This window comes from Amblyraja radiata, chromosome 3 (genome assembly GCF_010909765.2).
Source record: "Amblyraja radiata isolate CabotCenter1 chromosome 3, sAmbRad1.1.pri, whole genome shotgun sequence".
NCBI classification, from domain to species: Eukaryota; Metazoa; Chordata; class Chondrichthyes; order Rajiformes; family Rajidae; genus Amblyraja; species Amblyraja radiata.
Window position 1 is genome coordinate 107585011 of NC_045958.1, and position 17499 is coordinate 107602509.

Consider the following 17499-nt stretch of genomic DNA (forward strand, 5'->3'; position numbering starts at 1 on the left):
GAGAAGTGAGTTGCAATAGTCCAGTCGGGAGGAGATGAAGGCATGGAAGAGTCTTTCAGCAGCGGGAGGTGTGAGAGAGGGTCTGAGTTTGGCGATGTTGCGGAGATGAAAGAAGGAGGTTTTAATGACATGGCGGATGTGAGGCTCAAGGGAGAGGGTGGAATCAAAGATCACGCCAAGGTTGGGGGCCTTGGGAGATGGGGAGACAGTGGTGCCGTCGATGGTGAGAGTGGGGTTATTGATTTTGCTGAGTGTGGCTTTGGAGCCTAGGAGGAGGAATTCTGTCTTATCGCTGTTGAGTTTGAGGAAGTTATGTTGCATCCAGGTTTTTATAGCTGACAAACAGGAGTTGATATGGGAGAGGGGGGTTTGTGGGGGGATTTGGTGCCAAGGTAGATCTGGGTGTCATCGGCGTAACAGTGGAATTAATGTGCGGGAATCGCTGGTCGGCGAGGACTCGCTGGGCTGAAGGGCTGTATCTCAAAACTAAATTAAACTAAGCAAAATTGGGATTTAAGAGGCTTTTAGATAAACACTCGGAAGTGCAGGGAATAGAGGGATATGAATCATGTACAGACAGATGAGATCAGTTTAACTTGGCATCATGTTTTAGCACAGACATTGTGGGCTGAAGGGCCTGTTCCTGGGCTGTACCGTTCTGTGTTCTATGTTCCACTATGTGAGGTATTTCATTACTCAGTAGCATGCCTTAAACTATAACACTGGTCACAAAGTGCTACTGACTTGGCCTAGATAGAGTGGATGTGGGAGGATGTTTCCATTAGTGGGAGAGTCTAGGACTAGAGGTCACAGCCTCAAAATTAAAGGACGTTCCTTTGGTGGTGAATCTGTGGCATTCATTGCCACAGACAGCTGTGGGGTTCAAGTCAATTGATATGTTTAAGGCAGAGATAGATAGATTCTTGATTAGTACGGGTGTCAGGGGTTATGGGGGGGAAGGCAGGAGAATGGGGTTAAGAGGGAGAGATAGATCAGCAATGATTGAATGGGCTGAATGGCCTAATTCTGCTCCTTTCACTTATGAGCTAATGACAAATGGTGTCTTTGTTAGTTGGCTGCATCTCTAGTCTTTTTCTCACAGAGAGTTGTGAGTCTGGAATTCTCTGCCTCAGAGGGCGGTGGAGGCAGGTTCTCTGGATAGTTTCAAGAGAGAGCTAGATAGGGCTCTTAAAGATAGCGGAGTCAGGGGATATGGGGAGAAGGCAGGAACGGGGATGATAAGCCATGATCACATTGAAAGGTGGTGCTGGCTCGAAGGGCCGAATGGCCTACTCCTGCACCTATTGTCTATTGTCATGTGCAGATCGAATATGCTATAAAACTTTTTCAAGGTAGGATCACACCATTGACAAGTGAAAGGGTGTTGCAGGAAAGATCTGCAGATGATGGTTTAAATCGAAGGTAGACACAAAATGCTGTAGTAGCTCAGCGGGACAAATTGACAAGTGAAATGTATACTTCAGCTCACTTCAGGAGCCGCACGCAGATATTACATGTCCCAAACTTTCCACACCTGCCTTGTGGGGAGAAACGTCTGCAGAGGGAGTTGTAAAATGGTTATTTGTTCAATAAACGTTTCACAGTACCTCTGTACATGTGACAATAAACTAAATAGATAATAGACAATAGGTGCAGGAGTAGGCCATTTGGCCCTTCAAGTCAGCACTGCCATTCAATGTGATTATGGCTGATCATCCACAATCAGTACCCCGTTCCTGCCTTCTCCCCATATCCCCATATCTTTAAGAGCCCTATCTAGCTCTCTCTTGAAAGTATCCAGAGAACCGTCCTCCACCGCCCTCTGAGGCAGAGAATTCCGCAGACTCGCAACATATGACCAGGTTAATTCCCATCCCGGGAATTAACCTGGTGAACCTACCCTGCACTCCCTCAATAGCAAGAATGTCCTTCCTCAAATGAGGGGACACGTGACAATAAACTAAACGTAACTAAACTTCCTGTTGACGTATCAGAATGGTGTGAAGGGCGGCACGGTGGCGCAGCTGATAGAGCCGCTGCCTCACAGCGCCACAGATCTGGGTTCGACCCTGACCTCGGGTGCTGTCTGTGTGGAGTTTGCACGTTCTCCCCGTGGGTTTTCTCCGTGTGCTCCGGTTTTCCTCCCGCATCCCAGACGCGCGGGTTTGGAGCCTAGTAGGCCCCTGCTGACTGCCCCTAGTGTGTAGGAAGTGGATGATTTAGAGGGGTAACGTGGAACTAGTGTGAACGGGTGATCGATGGTCGGCCTACATTGGGTGGGCATGTTTCCACGCTGTATCGCTAGCTCAATAAATCAGTCGACCACAGGGTCAAAGCAGTTGTTTAAGAAAGAACTGCAGATGCTGGAAAAAACAAAGGTGGACAAAAATGCTGGAGAAACTCAGCGGGTGAGGCAGCATCTATGGAGCAAAGGAATAGGTGAAGGGTCACCTACCTATTCCTTCGCTCCATAGATGCTGCCTCACCCACTGAGTTTCTCCAGCATTTTTGTCTACCTCTCCTTTATTCTTTGTGTATTGGACAGTTTGTGGTACCTAGCATCATTGCACTGTGCTACAGTGCTTTTTACATCCCTTACAAGACAGGAAATAATGGCAGCATTTAATCTAAAACAGACAATGGAAGGGGAACAGAAATGAAAATTGTTGAAAGACAGCCGAGTTAATTTAGTTGAATATGAACCCTCACCCAGAACTGAAGGATATTTTAAACAAAAAAAAATGTTTATACAGGAGTAGGGGAACATACTGACTTGCGCACACTAGATGTTTGATTGCAAAGGGACGCAAAGTGCTGGAGTAACTCAGCGGATCAAGCAGTATCTCTGGAGAACATGGATAGGTGACGTTTCACAGAGTGCTGGAGTAACTCAGCGGGTCAGGCAGCATCTCTGGAGAACATGGATAGGTGACGTTTTGGGTCGCTTCTGGTCAAACTGAAGGCCCCCGACCCGAAGCGTCACCTATCCGTGTTCTCCAGAGATGCTGCCCTGACCCGCTGAGTTACTCCAGCACCTTGTATCCTTTTGTGTATTAACCAGCATCTGCAGTTCCTTGTTTCTACATGCAGCACAGTGGCGCAGCAGTATAGCTGCTGCCTCACAGTCCTTGATGATGCTGCTGGCCTTGCCGAGTCAGCTTGAAGTGTAGATGGAGTCAATGGAAGGGAGGTTGGTTTGTGCGATGCTCTAGGCTTCCTGTAGATCCCTTTGATGGTGGGGAGGTCACGACCCATGATGAATCAAACAATGTCATAAGATCATAAGACACAGGAGCAGAATCAGGCCATTCAGCCCATCGTCCACTCTGCCATTCTATCCCGGCTGGTATAGTTTTCCCTCTCAACCCCATTCTCCTGCCTTCTTATTTAATTATGACGCAAGAATCTGTCAATCTCCACCTTAAAAATACCAATTGACTTGGCCTCCACAGCCTTCTGTGGCAACGAATTCCACAGATTCACCACCCTCTGACTAAAGAAATTCCTCCTCATCTCCATTCTAAAGTTACTTCCTTTTATTCTGAGGCTATGTCCTCTGGTCCTAGACTCTCGCACTAGTGGAAACATCCTCTCCACATCCACTATATCCAGGCCTTTCTATGTTCATGTACGCCACTTTCTACAGCCTTCTGCATTCTTGGCAACAGTTTGTCTGTTTTATAGGTAGATTAGTGTTTACATATTAGTTCAAAGATTCACTCTGACCAATATCGGGCGGCACGGTGGCGCAGCGGTAGAGTTGCTGCCGTACAGCGCCAAGGACCCGGGGTTCGATCCCGGCTACGGGTGCTGGCTGTACAGAGTTTGTACGTTCTCCCCGTGACCGCGTGGGTTTTTTTCCAGGTGCTCCGGTTTCCTCCCACACTCCAAAGAGTCCGTGGAATGTAGGTTCATTGGCTTGGTGAAATTGTAAATTGTCTAGTGTGAGTAGGATAGTGCTGGTGTGCAGGGAGCCGCTGGTCGGCGTGGACTCTCTGGGCCGAAGGCCCTGTTTCCTCGCTGTATCTATAAACTAAACAGTACAAAAAATAGAGAACTTAACATCTGTTTCTGGATTTCTTTCAGTTGTGTTGGAATTTGTCACGGAGGGATTAGAGGTTGCAGTGTTGGAGGTATGTTCCGTCAACTCTTTTTAATACTTTATCTTATTGACTTGGCATATTTTATTTGAGCCTAGTTCAAATAAAACTAGGGCATATTTATTTGATTAACTACAAATATTTGGCGGTGACAGTACTTTTTCACTCTGCATCTTGTCACGGAGATGAAGTGGAGAGAGGATTCTGCTCCTTGCTAAAGAACAGGTTTAGTTCAGTTTAGCTTAGAGATACATGCTCCCCTGTTCATCTTGAGTCTTATTTTCGGAGTAATATGTGATTTCCTCTTTTTTTCCTCATAAAAGTGTACTTCACACTTATCCAAATTGAAAATCGTTTGCCAAATATTTGCATTTCACAAATTTATTACAAAGGTACAGCGAGACCTAGGTGTCCTTGTACACCAGTCACTGAAAGTTGACTTGCAGGTACAGCAGGCAGTGAAGAAAGCTAATGGCATGTTGGCCTTCATAACAAGAGGATTTCAGTATAGGAGTAGAGAGGTTCTCCTGCAGTTGTGTAGGGCTCTGGGAAGACCACATCTGGAGCATTGCGTACAGTTTTGGTCTCCTAAATTGAGGAAGGACATCCTTGTGATTGAGGCAGTGCAGCGTAGGTTCACGAGATTGATCCTTGGGATGGCGGGACTGTCATATGAGGAAAGTTTGAAAAGGCTAGGCTTGTATTCACTGGAGTTTAGAAGGATTAGGGGGGATCTTATAGAAACATATAAAATTATAAAAGGACTGGACAAGCTAGATGCAGGAAAAATGTTCCCAATGTTGGGCGAGTCCAGAACCAGGGGCTACAGTCTTAGAAGGCCATTTAAGACTGAGGTGAGAAAAAACGTTTTCACCCAGAGAGTTATGAATTTGTGGAATTCCCCGCCACAGAGGGCAGTGGAGGCCAAATCACTGGATGGATTTAAGAGAGAGTTAGATAGAGCTCTAGGGGCTGGTGGAATCAAGGGATATGGGGAGAAGGCAGGCACGGGTTATTGATTGGGGACGATCAGTCATGATCACAACGAATGGCGGTGCTGGCTCGAAGGGCCGAATGGCCTCCTCCTGCCCCTATTTTCTATGTTTCTATGTTTATTAACTCTTGGACTCTGCCTCATTCTTAACTCAGTAGGAAGGAACTGCAGATGCCAGTTTACGCCAAGGATAGACACAAAATGCTGGAGTAACTCAGCGGGACGGGCAACATCTCTGGGAGGAAAGAAACAGGTGACGTTTTTGGACTTGGGAATGGGTGACGTTTTGGGTCAAGACCCTTCTTCAGTCCCGAAACGTCACCCATTCCTTCTCTCCAGTGATGCTGCCTGACCTGCTGAGTTACTCCAGCAATGTTCCCGGTGTCGGCGGGAGTCCAGAACCAGGGGCCACAGTTTAAGAATAAGGGGTAAGCCATTTAGAACGGAGACAAGGAAACACTTTTTCTCGCATAGAGTTGTGAGTCCGTGGAATTCTCTGCCTCAGAGGGCGGTGGAGGCAGGTTCTCTGGATACTTTCAAGAGAGAGCTAGATAGGGCTCTTAAAGATAGCGGAGTCAGGGGATATGGGGAAAAGGCAGGAACGGGGTACTGATTGGGGATGATCAGCCTTGATCACATTGAATGGCGGTGCTGGCTCGAAGGGCCGAATGGCCTACTCCTGCACCTATTGTCTATTGTCTATTGTGTCTATCTTCACTCTTAATTATCCTTTCCAAATTGATGTGACTTGCAAATGCTAAAGCATAAATATGAATTGTAAATATGTGTCCCTGCACCGATCCATATAGACATTGGGCCATACAGCACGGAAACAGGCCATTCGGCCCAACTCGTCCATACCAGGATTCTCCATCCACCCTAGTTCCATTTGTCCACATTTGGCCCATAGCCCTATCCATGTACCTGTCCAAGTGGCTTTTAAATGCTGTTATAGTACCTGCCCCAACTATGTTCTCTAGCAGCTTGTTCCATACACCCACCACCCTTGATATGGAAAACATTGGCATTTGTCGGTTCCAAAGTAGAGATGATGGAAAACTTGTAATTCCAAGGAGTCAATAGCACCACCAACTTCTCCTGGACTACCCAATATTGAAGCAACGACCAAAAAAGCACACCAACGCCTCTACTTCCTTAAAAGGCTTAGGACGTTCAGCATGTCCCCAACAACTCTCACCAATTTCTACAGATGCACCATAGAGAGCATTGTATCGGGGTGCATCACAGCACGGTTTGGGAACAGCTCCATCCAAGACCGCAAGAAATTGCAGCGAATTGTGGACGCAGCCCAGACCATCACACAAACCAACCTCCCTTCCATTGACTCCATCTACACTCCACGCTGCCTCGGCAAGGCCAGCAGCATAATCAAGGACCAGTCGCACCCTGGCCACTCCCACCATCAGGCAAGAGGTACAGAAGTGTGAAAACGCTCACCTCCAGATTCAGGGACAGTTTCTTCCCAGCTGTTATCAGGCAACTGAATCATCCTACCACAACCAGAGAGCAGTGCTGAACTACTATCTACCTCATTGGTGACCCTCGGACTATCCTTGATTGGTCTTTGCTGGCTTTACCTTGCACTAAACGTTATTCCCTTATCTTTCCGCTGACTGGATAGCATGCGACAAAAGCTTTTCACTGTACATGTGACAATAAACTAAACTGATGAATATTTGCTGCATGGCTAACTGTTCAATGGCGATGTTTCTGTGTGTTTAGGCCTCTGACAGTGACACGGGGGAGAACGGGGCTGTCACATTCCACATTGTGGCGGTCACGTTAAACGTACCAGGGGCATCGCCAGTTAATAAAACAGCAACAGAATCCTTTTATATTCAAACATCTTTGAACAGCAAGTCTATGTGGGAAGGCAGTCTTCGGTAAGTAACATCGAACTGAGCTTTCGGCTGGGCGGCACGGTGGCACAGTGGTCGAGTCGCTGCCTCACAGCGCCAGAGACCATGGTTCGATCCGGACTACGGGTGCAGTCTGTACGGAGTTTGTACGTTCTCCCCGTGATCTGCGTAGGTTTTCTCCGGGAGCTCCGGTTTCCTCCCACACTCCAAAGACGTACATTATCATTATCATTATCATCTTTTATTGTCATCTTGCAAAGCAACAGTTGTACAGTGCAAAATGAGAAGACGTTTCCCAGGGAATACCGGAGCATCGCACATAAAAACTTAAACATTTCACGCAAAAAATAAAAACGATTTATAAAAAAAAATAAAAATAAAAAATAAAAATCCAGTTCCTGATAAAACAGTACAAATAGTTTTTAAAAAGTGCAGGTAAAAACAACAACATTAAAATACAAGTAAAAACAGTCATAAAATGTCCAGGGCAGCTGATTTAAGTGGCCTGAGCCAGTGCCAGAGTTATTACTCTGTGCCAGTTATTAAATTGTCAGTGCAAAAGCAGCAGAATCAGGTGGAGTGACTGTTTAATAATAATAATAATGGATGGGATTTATATAGCGCCTTTCTAATACTCAAGGCGCTTTACATCGCATTATTCATTCACTCCTCAGTCACACTCGGTGGTGGTAAGCTACTTCTGTAGCCACAGCTGCCCTGGGGCAGACTGACGGAAGCGTGGCTGCCAATCTGCGCCTACGGCCCCTCCGACCACCACACACATTCACACACATTCACACACAGGCAAAGGTGGGTGAAGTGTCTTGCCCAAGGACACAACGACAGTATGCACTTCAAGCGGGATTCGAACCGGCTACCTTCCGGTTGCCAGCCGAACACTTAGCCCATTGTGCCATCTGTCGTCCCATTTAGCAGCCTCACAGCCTGTGGAAGGCAGCTGTTTAGCAGTCTGGTTGTCCGGGCAGGGTAATCGGGTTGGTAAAATTGTAAATTGCCCCGGTGTGTGTAGGATAATGTTAGTGTGCCCGATCGCTGGTCGGTGCGGACTCGGTGGGCCGAAGGGCCTGTTGCCGCGCTGTATCTCTAAACTAAAGCTAATGAACGTGTAAAAAATTCACAAGCGGTCAAGTTTTATTAGTGTTTGAATATTTCAGCCACTGTCTTAACTATCATCTATTCACTTGGACTCTGGATCAAATTACAATAAATTGCATACAAAGTGCTGGAGTAACTCAGCGGGTCAGACAGCATCTCTGGAGAACATGGATAGGTGACGTTTCTTATTACACTTTGACCAAAACTAAACACATTACTCCAAATGGTGCAGTTATATATGACGTTGGTGAGGCTGCATTTAGAGTATTGTGTTTGGTTATGGGAACCATGTTACAGGAAAGACGTCGTAAAGTTGGAAAGGGTGCTGGGAAGATTTACGAGGATGTTGCCAGGATTCAAGGGTCTGAGCTACAGGGAGAGGTTGAGTAGGCTGGGACTCTATTCCTTGGAGCGCAGGAGGATGAGGGGTGATCTTATAGAGGTTTACAAAATCATGAGAGGAATAGATCGGGTAGATGCATAGAGTCTCTTGTCAAGAGTAGGGGAATTGAGAACCAGAGGACATAGGTTTAAGGTGAGATACAAGATACATTTATTTGTCACATGTACCAATTGGTACAGTGAAATGTGTGGTCGCCATACGAATATGGGGGGAAAAGATTGAATAGGAATCTGAGGGGAACCTTTTCACACAAAGGGTGGCGGGCATATGGAACGAGCTGCCAGAGGAGGTAGTTGAGGTAGGGACTATCCCAATGTTTAAGAAACTATTAGACAGGTACATGGATTTGGAGGGATATGGACCAAATGCAGGCAAGTGGGACTGGTGTAAATGGTCGGTGTGGGCAAGATGGGCTGAAGGGCCTGTTTCCATGCTGTATCACTCTGACTGAAGGCATGGTAGTCAGTGTGGGGGGCAGAGGATATTGGGGTTGTGCTAACGATCACAAGTGGTGTGTCCGATAACAAGATGGCACAATGGGCTAAGTGTTCGGCTGGCAACCGGAAGGTGGCTGGTTCGAATCCCGCTTGGAGTGCATACTGTCGTTGTGTCCTTGGGCAAGACACTTCACCCACCTTTGCCTGTGTGTGTCCTTGGGCAAGACACTTCACCCACCTTTGCCTGTGTGTGTGGATGTAATTATGTGAAGCACTTTGGGGTCAATGCAAGTTGACTAAAAATGTGCTATATAAATAAAGAAATTTAATTTAATTTAAGTCAGAAGAACGTCATAGCAAATCCTTCTCTCATCTTTTACTTTAAGGATAAGAAATCATTTGGAGTTAACATCAGAGGGATGTTGGAAGATAGAAATTGTCGCCGTTGATGGGGGAATACCTCGTAATACTGCTCATTACTTGCTAGAAGTAAGTTTCCATTTCATTACAATATCAATTACTGTACACTGAGAAGCAACTAAATTCTATGCTTTTGTGGCCAAATACATTCCTGGCTCTGAAGGCAATAGACAATAGGTGCAGGAGTAGGCCATTCGGCCCTTAGAGCCAGTACCGCCATTCAATGTGATCATAGCTGATCATCCACAATCAGTACCCCGTTCCTGCCTTGGCAAAAAAAAAAAAAAAAGTGCAGGAGTAGGTCAAATCGGCCCTTCGAGCCTGCACCACCATTCCATAATGATTATTAGTCACTGCCTGCCATTCTGAAAAGGACCCCTTTACTCTTACTCTTTGCTTCTTGTCTGCCAGCCAGTTCTCTATCCACATCAATACTGAACCCCCAATACCGTGTGCTTTAAGTTTGCATACTAATCTCTTATGTGGGACCTTGTCGAAAGCCTTCTGAAAGTCCAGATATAACACATCCACTAGTTCTCCCTTATCCACTCTACTAGTTACATCCTCGAAAAACTCTATAAGATTCGTCAGACATGATTTACCTTTCATAAATCCAAGCTGGCTTTGTCCAATGATTTCACCACTTTCCAAATGTGCTGCTATCCCATCTTTAATAACTAGCATTTTCCCCACTACCGATGGTAGACTAACTGGTCTGTAATTCCCCGTTTTCTCTCTCCCACCCTTTTTAAAAAGTGGGGTTACATTAGCTACCCTCCAATCCTCAGGAACTACTCCAGAATCTAAAGAGTTTTGAAAAATTATCACTATTTTTTGAAAAATGCATCCACTATTTCTGGGGCTACTTCCTTAAGTACTCTGGGATGCAGCCTATCTGGCCCTGGGAATTTTTCGGCCTTTAATCCATTCAATTTACCTAACACCACTTCCCGGCTAACCTGGATTTCACTCAGTTCCTCCATCTCATTTGACCCTCGGTCCCCTGTTATTTCCGGCAGATTATTTATGTCTTCCTTAGTGAAGACAGAACCAAAGTAGTTATTCAATTGGTCAACCATGTCCTTGTTCCTCATGATCAATTCACCTGTTTCTGACTGCAAGGGACCTACATTTGTTTTAACTAATCTTTTTCTCTTCACATATCTATAAAAAAAATTGCAGTCAGTTTTTATGTTTCCTGCCAGTTTTCTTTCATAATCTATTTTCCCTTTCCTAATTAAGCCCTTTGTCCTCCTCTGCTGGACTCTGAATTTCTCCCAGTCCTCTGGTAGGCTGCTTTTTCTGGCTAATTTGTATGCTTCATCTTTTGTTTTGATACTATCCCTGATTTCCCTTGTTATCCACGGATGCACTACCTTCCCTGATTTACTCTTTTGCCAAACTGGGATGAACAATTGTAGTTCATCCATGCAGTTTTTAAATGCCTTCCATTCCATGCAGTCTTTAATGCCTCCAGTGCCTCCAGTGTTGGAGGAGTCCAGAACCAGAAGCCACAGTTTAAGAATAAGGGGTAAGCCATTTAGAACGGAGACGAGGAAACGCTTCTTCACACAGAGAGTTGTGAGTCTGTGGAATTCTCTGCCTCAGAGGGCGGTGGAGGCCAGTTCTCTGGATACTTTCAAGAGAGAGCTAAATAGGGCTCTTAAAGATAGCGGAGTCAGGAGATATGGGGGAGAAGGCAGGAACGGGGTACTGATTGGGGATGATCAGCCATGATCACATTGAATGGCACTTCTGGCTCGAAGGGCCGAATGGCCTACTCCTGCACCCATTATCTATTGTCTATTGTAACGGAGACTGCTTTTTCTCTTCAGGTCCACGTTGTTAACAGAAGCAGGAAATTGCAACTCGTTTTTGACAAGTTTCCGGGAAGTCTGCTTCTGATGGAGAAACAAATACTGAGGTGGGACAGAGTTACACATCGCAACTGTTCAATAACACGTTGTGTTTACAGGTGGGCTCCGACATGGGATATAGAGGAAGGTTATCAGCAAAACATTTTATTGACCTTGCTTTACGTTTGGGCTTCAGAGTTGAGGCTAAAATATTCAAACGCTAATAAAACTCGACCGCTTGTGAATTGTATACACATTCGATAGCCACAGTTTAGTTTAGAGCTACAGTGCGGAAACGGGTTCTTCGGCCACCCAGTCCATGCCCACCAGCGATCACCCGCACTCTAACATTAGGGATAATTTGCAATCTTTACTGAAGCCAATTAACCGACCAACCATCGATCCCGGCACACTAAAAGCCCTGTCCCACTGTATGAGTTCATTCAAGAGTTCTCCCGAGTTTGCCCTGATTCGAACTCGGAGATTTATGGTAATGGCCGCTCGTAAGTACTCGGGGCTCTCGTGGACATTTTTCAACATGCCATTCGGCCCTTCGAGGTCATCGCGTTGTGACGCATGAGTAGCGTGTGGGTAGCGCGGGACGTGCGTATGGAGAGGCGTGGAGGAGTGTGGAGTTGCACGCGGTATCGCTCGGCTCTCCAGGATTTTGTGCTGCACGAAACCCTCGCGCGCCACCTGCGTGACGTATCGTGTACGCATGCTGACGCATTGGCGTCTCACGCTGGCGTCCCGAGGTCACAGATGTATCGCGTGGTGATGCTGGTTACATCACCGTGCGTAACCATGCGTCGCCGTGTGCCGCAGGGTATTCTAATGACGTCACGCGCACCAGACCACATGATGACGCGTGATTTGCGCGTGACGACGCGTCAACCTATTTTATAAATGAGGCGCAAATGACGGCCAAGTGGGACAGGCCCTTATCTCCATTCTAAAAGAACGTCCTTTAATTCTGAGGCTACAACCTCGAGTCCTAGACTCTCCCAAATAGTGGAAACATCCTCTCCACATCCACTCTACATCCACTATTCCTTCATCTGGCTTCACCATTTACAGACAACTGACAGTAGGTGCAGGAGTAGGCCATTCGGCCCTTCGAGCCAGCACCGCCATTCAATTGCACCTCTTCTACCCTTATCTCACAAATGTTTCCTCTTTATCTCAGGCATTCGTCTGTTGATCTTTGTCCAACCATCTGCCTATGAAACCCACCTGCTCCCCTCATCTGTATCCACCTATCACTCGTCGAGCTTTGTCCTGCCCTTCCTCTCTTCTAGCTTTCCCAACCCCCTCACCACCACAAACAATTTGAAGTAGGCTTCTGACCCGAAACGTCGCCTATCCATGTCCTCCAGAGATACTGCCTGACCCTCTGAGTTACTCCAGAACTCTGTGAAACATCACCTATCCATGTTCTCCAGAGATGTTGCCTGACCTGCTGAGTTACTCCAGCACTCTGTGAAACGTCACCTATCCATGTTCTCCAGTGATGTTTCCTGACCCGCTGAGTTACTCCAGCACTCTTGTGATCTTTTTTGTAAACCAGCATCTGCTGTTGCTTGAGTCTCCACTGAACATCTCTTGTTCCATTGCAGCATTTTAAATACTGCCGTGCCTGGAACTAGTGTGATCTCTTCAAGATTCTTACCTGCAAACAAGACCAGCAACTTAAAAAGGTGGGTAAATTGTAAAGGAAAAAAGTCAAAAATACAAAGGCCGGCTCAGTTGAGAGAGAGAGTTAGATCGGCCATAATTGAATGGCGGAGTAGACTTGATGGGCCGAATGGCCTAATTCTGCTGCTATCACTTATGAACATGACCAACATAATACTGCGATGAAATTATTAGCTGGACGTGTAGATTAGACATCCCAAGAGTCAAAACTGTTGTGACGAAACATTTCAGACCACGAGAAGTACTTGTGAAGCCAAGTAAGTAAGTAAGTAAGTTTATTGGCCAAGTATTCACATACAAGGAATTTGCCTTGGTGCTCCACCCACAAGTAACAACATGACATACAGTGACAGTTACGAATGACTCAGAAAACACTAAACATTAATAATAATAAAACATTAATGATAAAACACCATTGATCAAGCATGTGAACCAACAAAATACCAGATCAAAGGGGGCTACAGATTTTTGGCTGTTGAGTAGAGCAACTACTCGTGGATAAAAACTGTTTTTATGTCTGGCTGTGGCAGCTTTGACAGTCCGGAGTCGCCTTCCAGAGGGAAGTGATTCAAAGAGTTTGTGGCCAGGGTGAGAGGGGTCGAAGATGATCTTGCCCGCTCACTTCCTGGCCCTTGCAGTGTACAGTTCATCAATGGAGGGAAGGTTGCAGCCAATAACCTTCTCAGCTGATCGGACGATTCGCTGCAGCCTCCAGATGTCGTGCTTGGTGGCTGAGCCAAACCAGACCATGATGGAGAAGGTGAGAACAGACTCTACGATGGCCGTGTAGAATTGGACCATCATTGCCTGTGGCAGATTGTGCTTCCTCAGCTGCCGTAGGAAGTACATCCTCTGGTGTGCCTTTTGGACTGTGGAGTCGATGGTAGCCCCCCACTTAAGGTCCTTGGAGATGATGGTTCCCTGGAACTTAAAAGACTCCACAGATGTGACTGTGGTGTTGTTGATGGTGAGTGGGGTGAGAAAAGGGGGAGCTCTCCTAAAGTCTACAATCAATTCCACTGTCTTAAGGGCATTGAGCTCTAGGTTGTTGCGATGGCACCAGGCCACCAGCTGTGACACTTCCTGTCTGTAGGCAGATTCCTCCCCATCCTGGATCAATCCAATCAGGGTTGTGTTGTCCGCAAACTTTAGAAGCTTGACCGTGGTGTCTGTGGAGGTGCAGTTGTTGGTGTAGAGAGAGTAGTGGAGAGGAGAGAGTACGCAGCCTTGAGGTGTCCCTATGCTGAGCGTTTACGTGTCCGAGATGTGCTTTCCCAGCCTCACATGCTGCTTCCTGTCTGTCAGGAAGCTGGTGATCCACCGACAGAGGGGTTCAGGCACAGTCAACTCGGAAAGTTTGGAGTGTAGTAGCTATGGCACAATGGTGTTGAATGCAGAGAAGTGTTGATCAGCAGAGAAGGTTATTGGCTGCAACCTTCCCTCCATTGATGAACAGTACACTGCAAGGGCCAGGAAGCGAGCGGGTAAGATCATCTCTGACCCCTCTCACCCTGGCCACAAACTCTTTGAATCACTTCCCACTGGAAGGCGACTCCGGACTGCCAAACTTGCCACAGCCAGACATAAAAACAGTTTTTATCCACGAGTAGTTGCTCTACACAACAGCCAAAAATCTGTAGCCTCCCTTTGATCTGGTATTTTGTTGGTTCACATGCTTGATCAATGGTGTTTTATCATTAATGTTTTATTATTATTAATGTTTAGTGTTTGCTGAGTCATTCGTAACTGTCACTGTATGTCATGTTGTTACTTGTGGGTGGAGCACCAAGGCAAATTCCTTGTATGTGAATACTTGGCCAATAAACTTACTTACTTACTTATCCTTGATTTTAATCTGTGACTGAGAAACCATGACTTGGTCAGGTTCATATAGGTACGGGCGACACGGTGGCGCAGCGGTAGAGTTGCTGCCTCACAGCGCCAGAGACTTGGGTTTGATCCTGTCAACGGCTGCTGTCTGTACAGAGTTTGTCCGTTCTCCCCGTGACCTGTGTGCATTTTCCCCGGATGCTCTGGTTTCCTCCCACACTCCAAAGATGTACAGGTTTATAGCTTAATTGGCTTGGTATAATTGTAAATTGTCCCGAGTGTGTGTAGGATAGGGGATCGCTGGTCAGTGCGGACTCGTTGGGCTGAAGGGCCTGTTTCCGCTCTGTACCTCTAAACCAAACTAAACTAAATATGAAGGATGTGTTTCCTGCCTTCCTGTGGGATCAAAAAGTCGGCATCAATTTGATTTGTACCTTTTAATGAAAAATTAAAGCCCGTTTATTTAGTTGAGTTTGGGATATGTTTCCTCCTTACAAATATTGGCATGGACAAGTCAGGCATTTGCATTTTATGAGATCTTTAGACTTTGGATCCAGGGGTTTCCTCAGGGCCTTCTCCTCTCTTGTTTCCACGGAAAAGTCCACCAAATGCAGGGAATTCCTGGTACATAGTTTTGAATTGTTTCAAAATGCCTCGCGTTTGAACGCTTATTGTGCTCGACAATCTAAATGCAAAACAGTATCAGCGTCCTGTCAAAGAGGCGGCACGGCGGCACGGTGGGGCAGCAGTAGAGTTGCTGCCTCACAGCGCCAGAGACCCGGGTTCCATCCCGACTACGGGTGCTGTCTGTACGGAGTTTGCACGTTCGCCCCGTGGCATAGAAACATAGAAAAAATAGGTGCAGGAGTAGGCCTTTCGACCCTTCGAGCCAGCCCTGCTATTCAATATGATCATGGCTGATCATCTAAAATCAGTACCCCGTTCCTGCTTTTTCCCCATATCCCCTGATTCCCTTTAGCCCTAAGAGCTAAATCTAATTCTCTCTTGAAAACATCCAGTGAATTGGCCTCCACTGCCTCTGTGGCAGAGAATTTCACAGATTCACAACTCTCTGGGTGAAAAAGTTTTTCCTCTTCTCAGTCCTAAATGGCCTACTCCTTATTCTTAAACTGTGTGGCCCCTTGTGGATTTTCTTCAGGATCTTAAGTTTCCTCCCACACTCCAAAGACGTGCAGGTTTGTAGGTTAATTGGCTTGATATAACTATAAATTGTCCCCAGTGTTTTGTAGGATAGTGTTAATGTGCAGGGATCGCTGGTTGCCGCGGACTTGATGTTGCCAAGGGCCTGTTTCTGCACTGTAACATGAAACTAAACCAATGTTACATCTAAACGTTAGATCCGTGCCATGCCAGGCAGAGTTGGGGGAGCATTTAAAATTATAGAACGCTAGTGGAATAAGTTTGTTTAGTTCTCAGGGAGCTCAAAGGTTCTCATAAGTGAATCGGAGCAAAATTAGGCCATTCAGCCCATCAAATCTACTCCGCCATTCAATCATGGCTGATCTATCTCTCCCTCCTAACCCTATTCTCCTGACTTCACCCCATAACCCCTGACACCCGTACTAATTCAGAATCTGTCAACATCCGCCTTAAAAATATCAATTGACTTGGCCTCCACGGCTGTCTGTGGCAATGAATTCCACAGATTCACCACCCTCTGACTAAAGAAATTCCTCCTCATCTTCTTTCTAAAGGAACATCCTTTTAATGCTGGAGAAACTCAGCGGGTGAGGCAGTATCTATGGAGCGAAGGAATAGGCGAAGGAATGAGGTGCTGCTCCTCCAATTTGCGCTGGGCCTCACTCTGGCAATGGAGGAGGCCCAGGATAGAAAGGTTGGATTCAGAATGCTTGTTGGGGGAGTCCAGAACCAGGGGCCACAGTTTAAGAATGAGGGGTAAGCCATTTAGAACGGAGAGCCATTTAGAAAAAACTTTTTCACCCAGAGAGTTGTGAATCTGTGGAATTCTCTGTCTCAGAAGGCAGTGGAGGCCGATTCACTGGATGCTTTCAAGAGGGAGCTAGACAGAGCTCTTAAAGATAGTGGAGTCAGGGGATATGTGGAGAAAGCAGGAACGGGGTACTGATTGTGGATGATCAGCCATGATCACATTGAATGGCGGTGCTGGCTCGAAGGGCCGAATGGCCTACTCCTGCACCTATTGTCTATTGAGCACAAGTGTGGCCACGTTTCTGGGCCAGACAAAGTTACAAAGGTTCACCGCACAGTCCTATCTTCACCGAATAGTCCTAACCCCCTCCAGTTCCCCCTTGTTCTCAATGGCCCCCTTCCATTCTCGGTGGCCTGTTCTCCACGATAGATCATTTAAAGGCAGCCACACTGCAGCCGTCTACACCAGCCGAGCCACTAACAATCGCTTCACTCTCAGAGTCGACTCACAATTGTCTCCCAATGACCTCATGGCTGCCCCCTGTCCCACTGAATGAAAGGAGAGGCGGGTTTTTTTTCGGGCTGACCTGAGTTGACAACATCCATTAGACATTTTCCCCATGGCATCCTTCCTCCTGCCCCACCCGCTCCCCTGCCGCTGCCGACAAACACCTCCCTTTATTGTAGCATGCTCAGTCCCGCACAGGTTAGAGGGAGGCACGGTGGGGCAGCGGTAGAGTTGCTGCCTCACAGTGCCAGAGAACCGGGTTCCATCCCGACTACGGGTGCTGTCTGTACGGAGTTTGTACGTTCTCCCCGTGTCCTGAGTGGGTTTTCTCCGGGTGCTCCGGTTTCCT

At 46.7% G+C, this 17499-nt stretch overlaps 1 protein-coding gene across 2 annotated transcripts in view; it reads left to right on the forward strand.

The window, feature by feature from the left end:
• LOC116971389 (cadherin-related family member 2-like) overlaps nt 1–17499 on the forward strand; it is an 86010-nt gene that overhangs the window by 50569 nt on the left and 17942 nt on the right. For both annotated transcript variants that reach the window (XM_033018533.1, XM_033018534.1), the window contains exons 21-25: nt 4087–4133; nt 6838–6998; nt 9317–9419; nt 11186–11274; nt 12823–12903. In XM_033018533.1, the coding sequence (XP_032874424.1) occupies nt 4087–4133; nt 6838–6998; nt 9317–9419; nt 11186–11274; nt 12823–12903 (481 nt within the window). The remainder of the gene's footprint in view (nt 1–4086; nt 4134–6837; nt 6999–9316; nt 9420–11185; nt 11275–12822; nt 12904–17499) is intronic.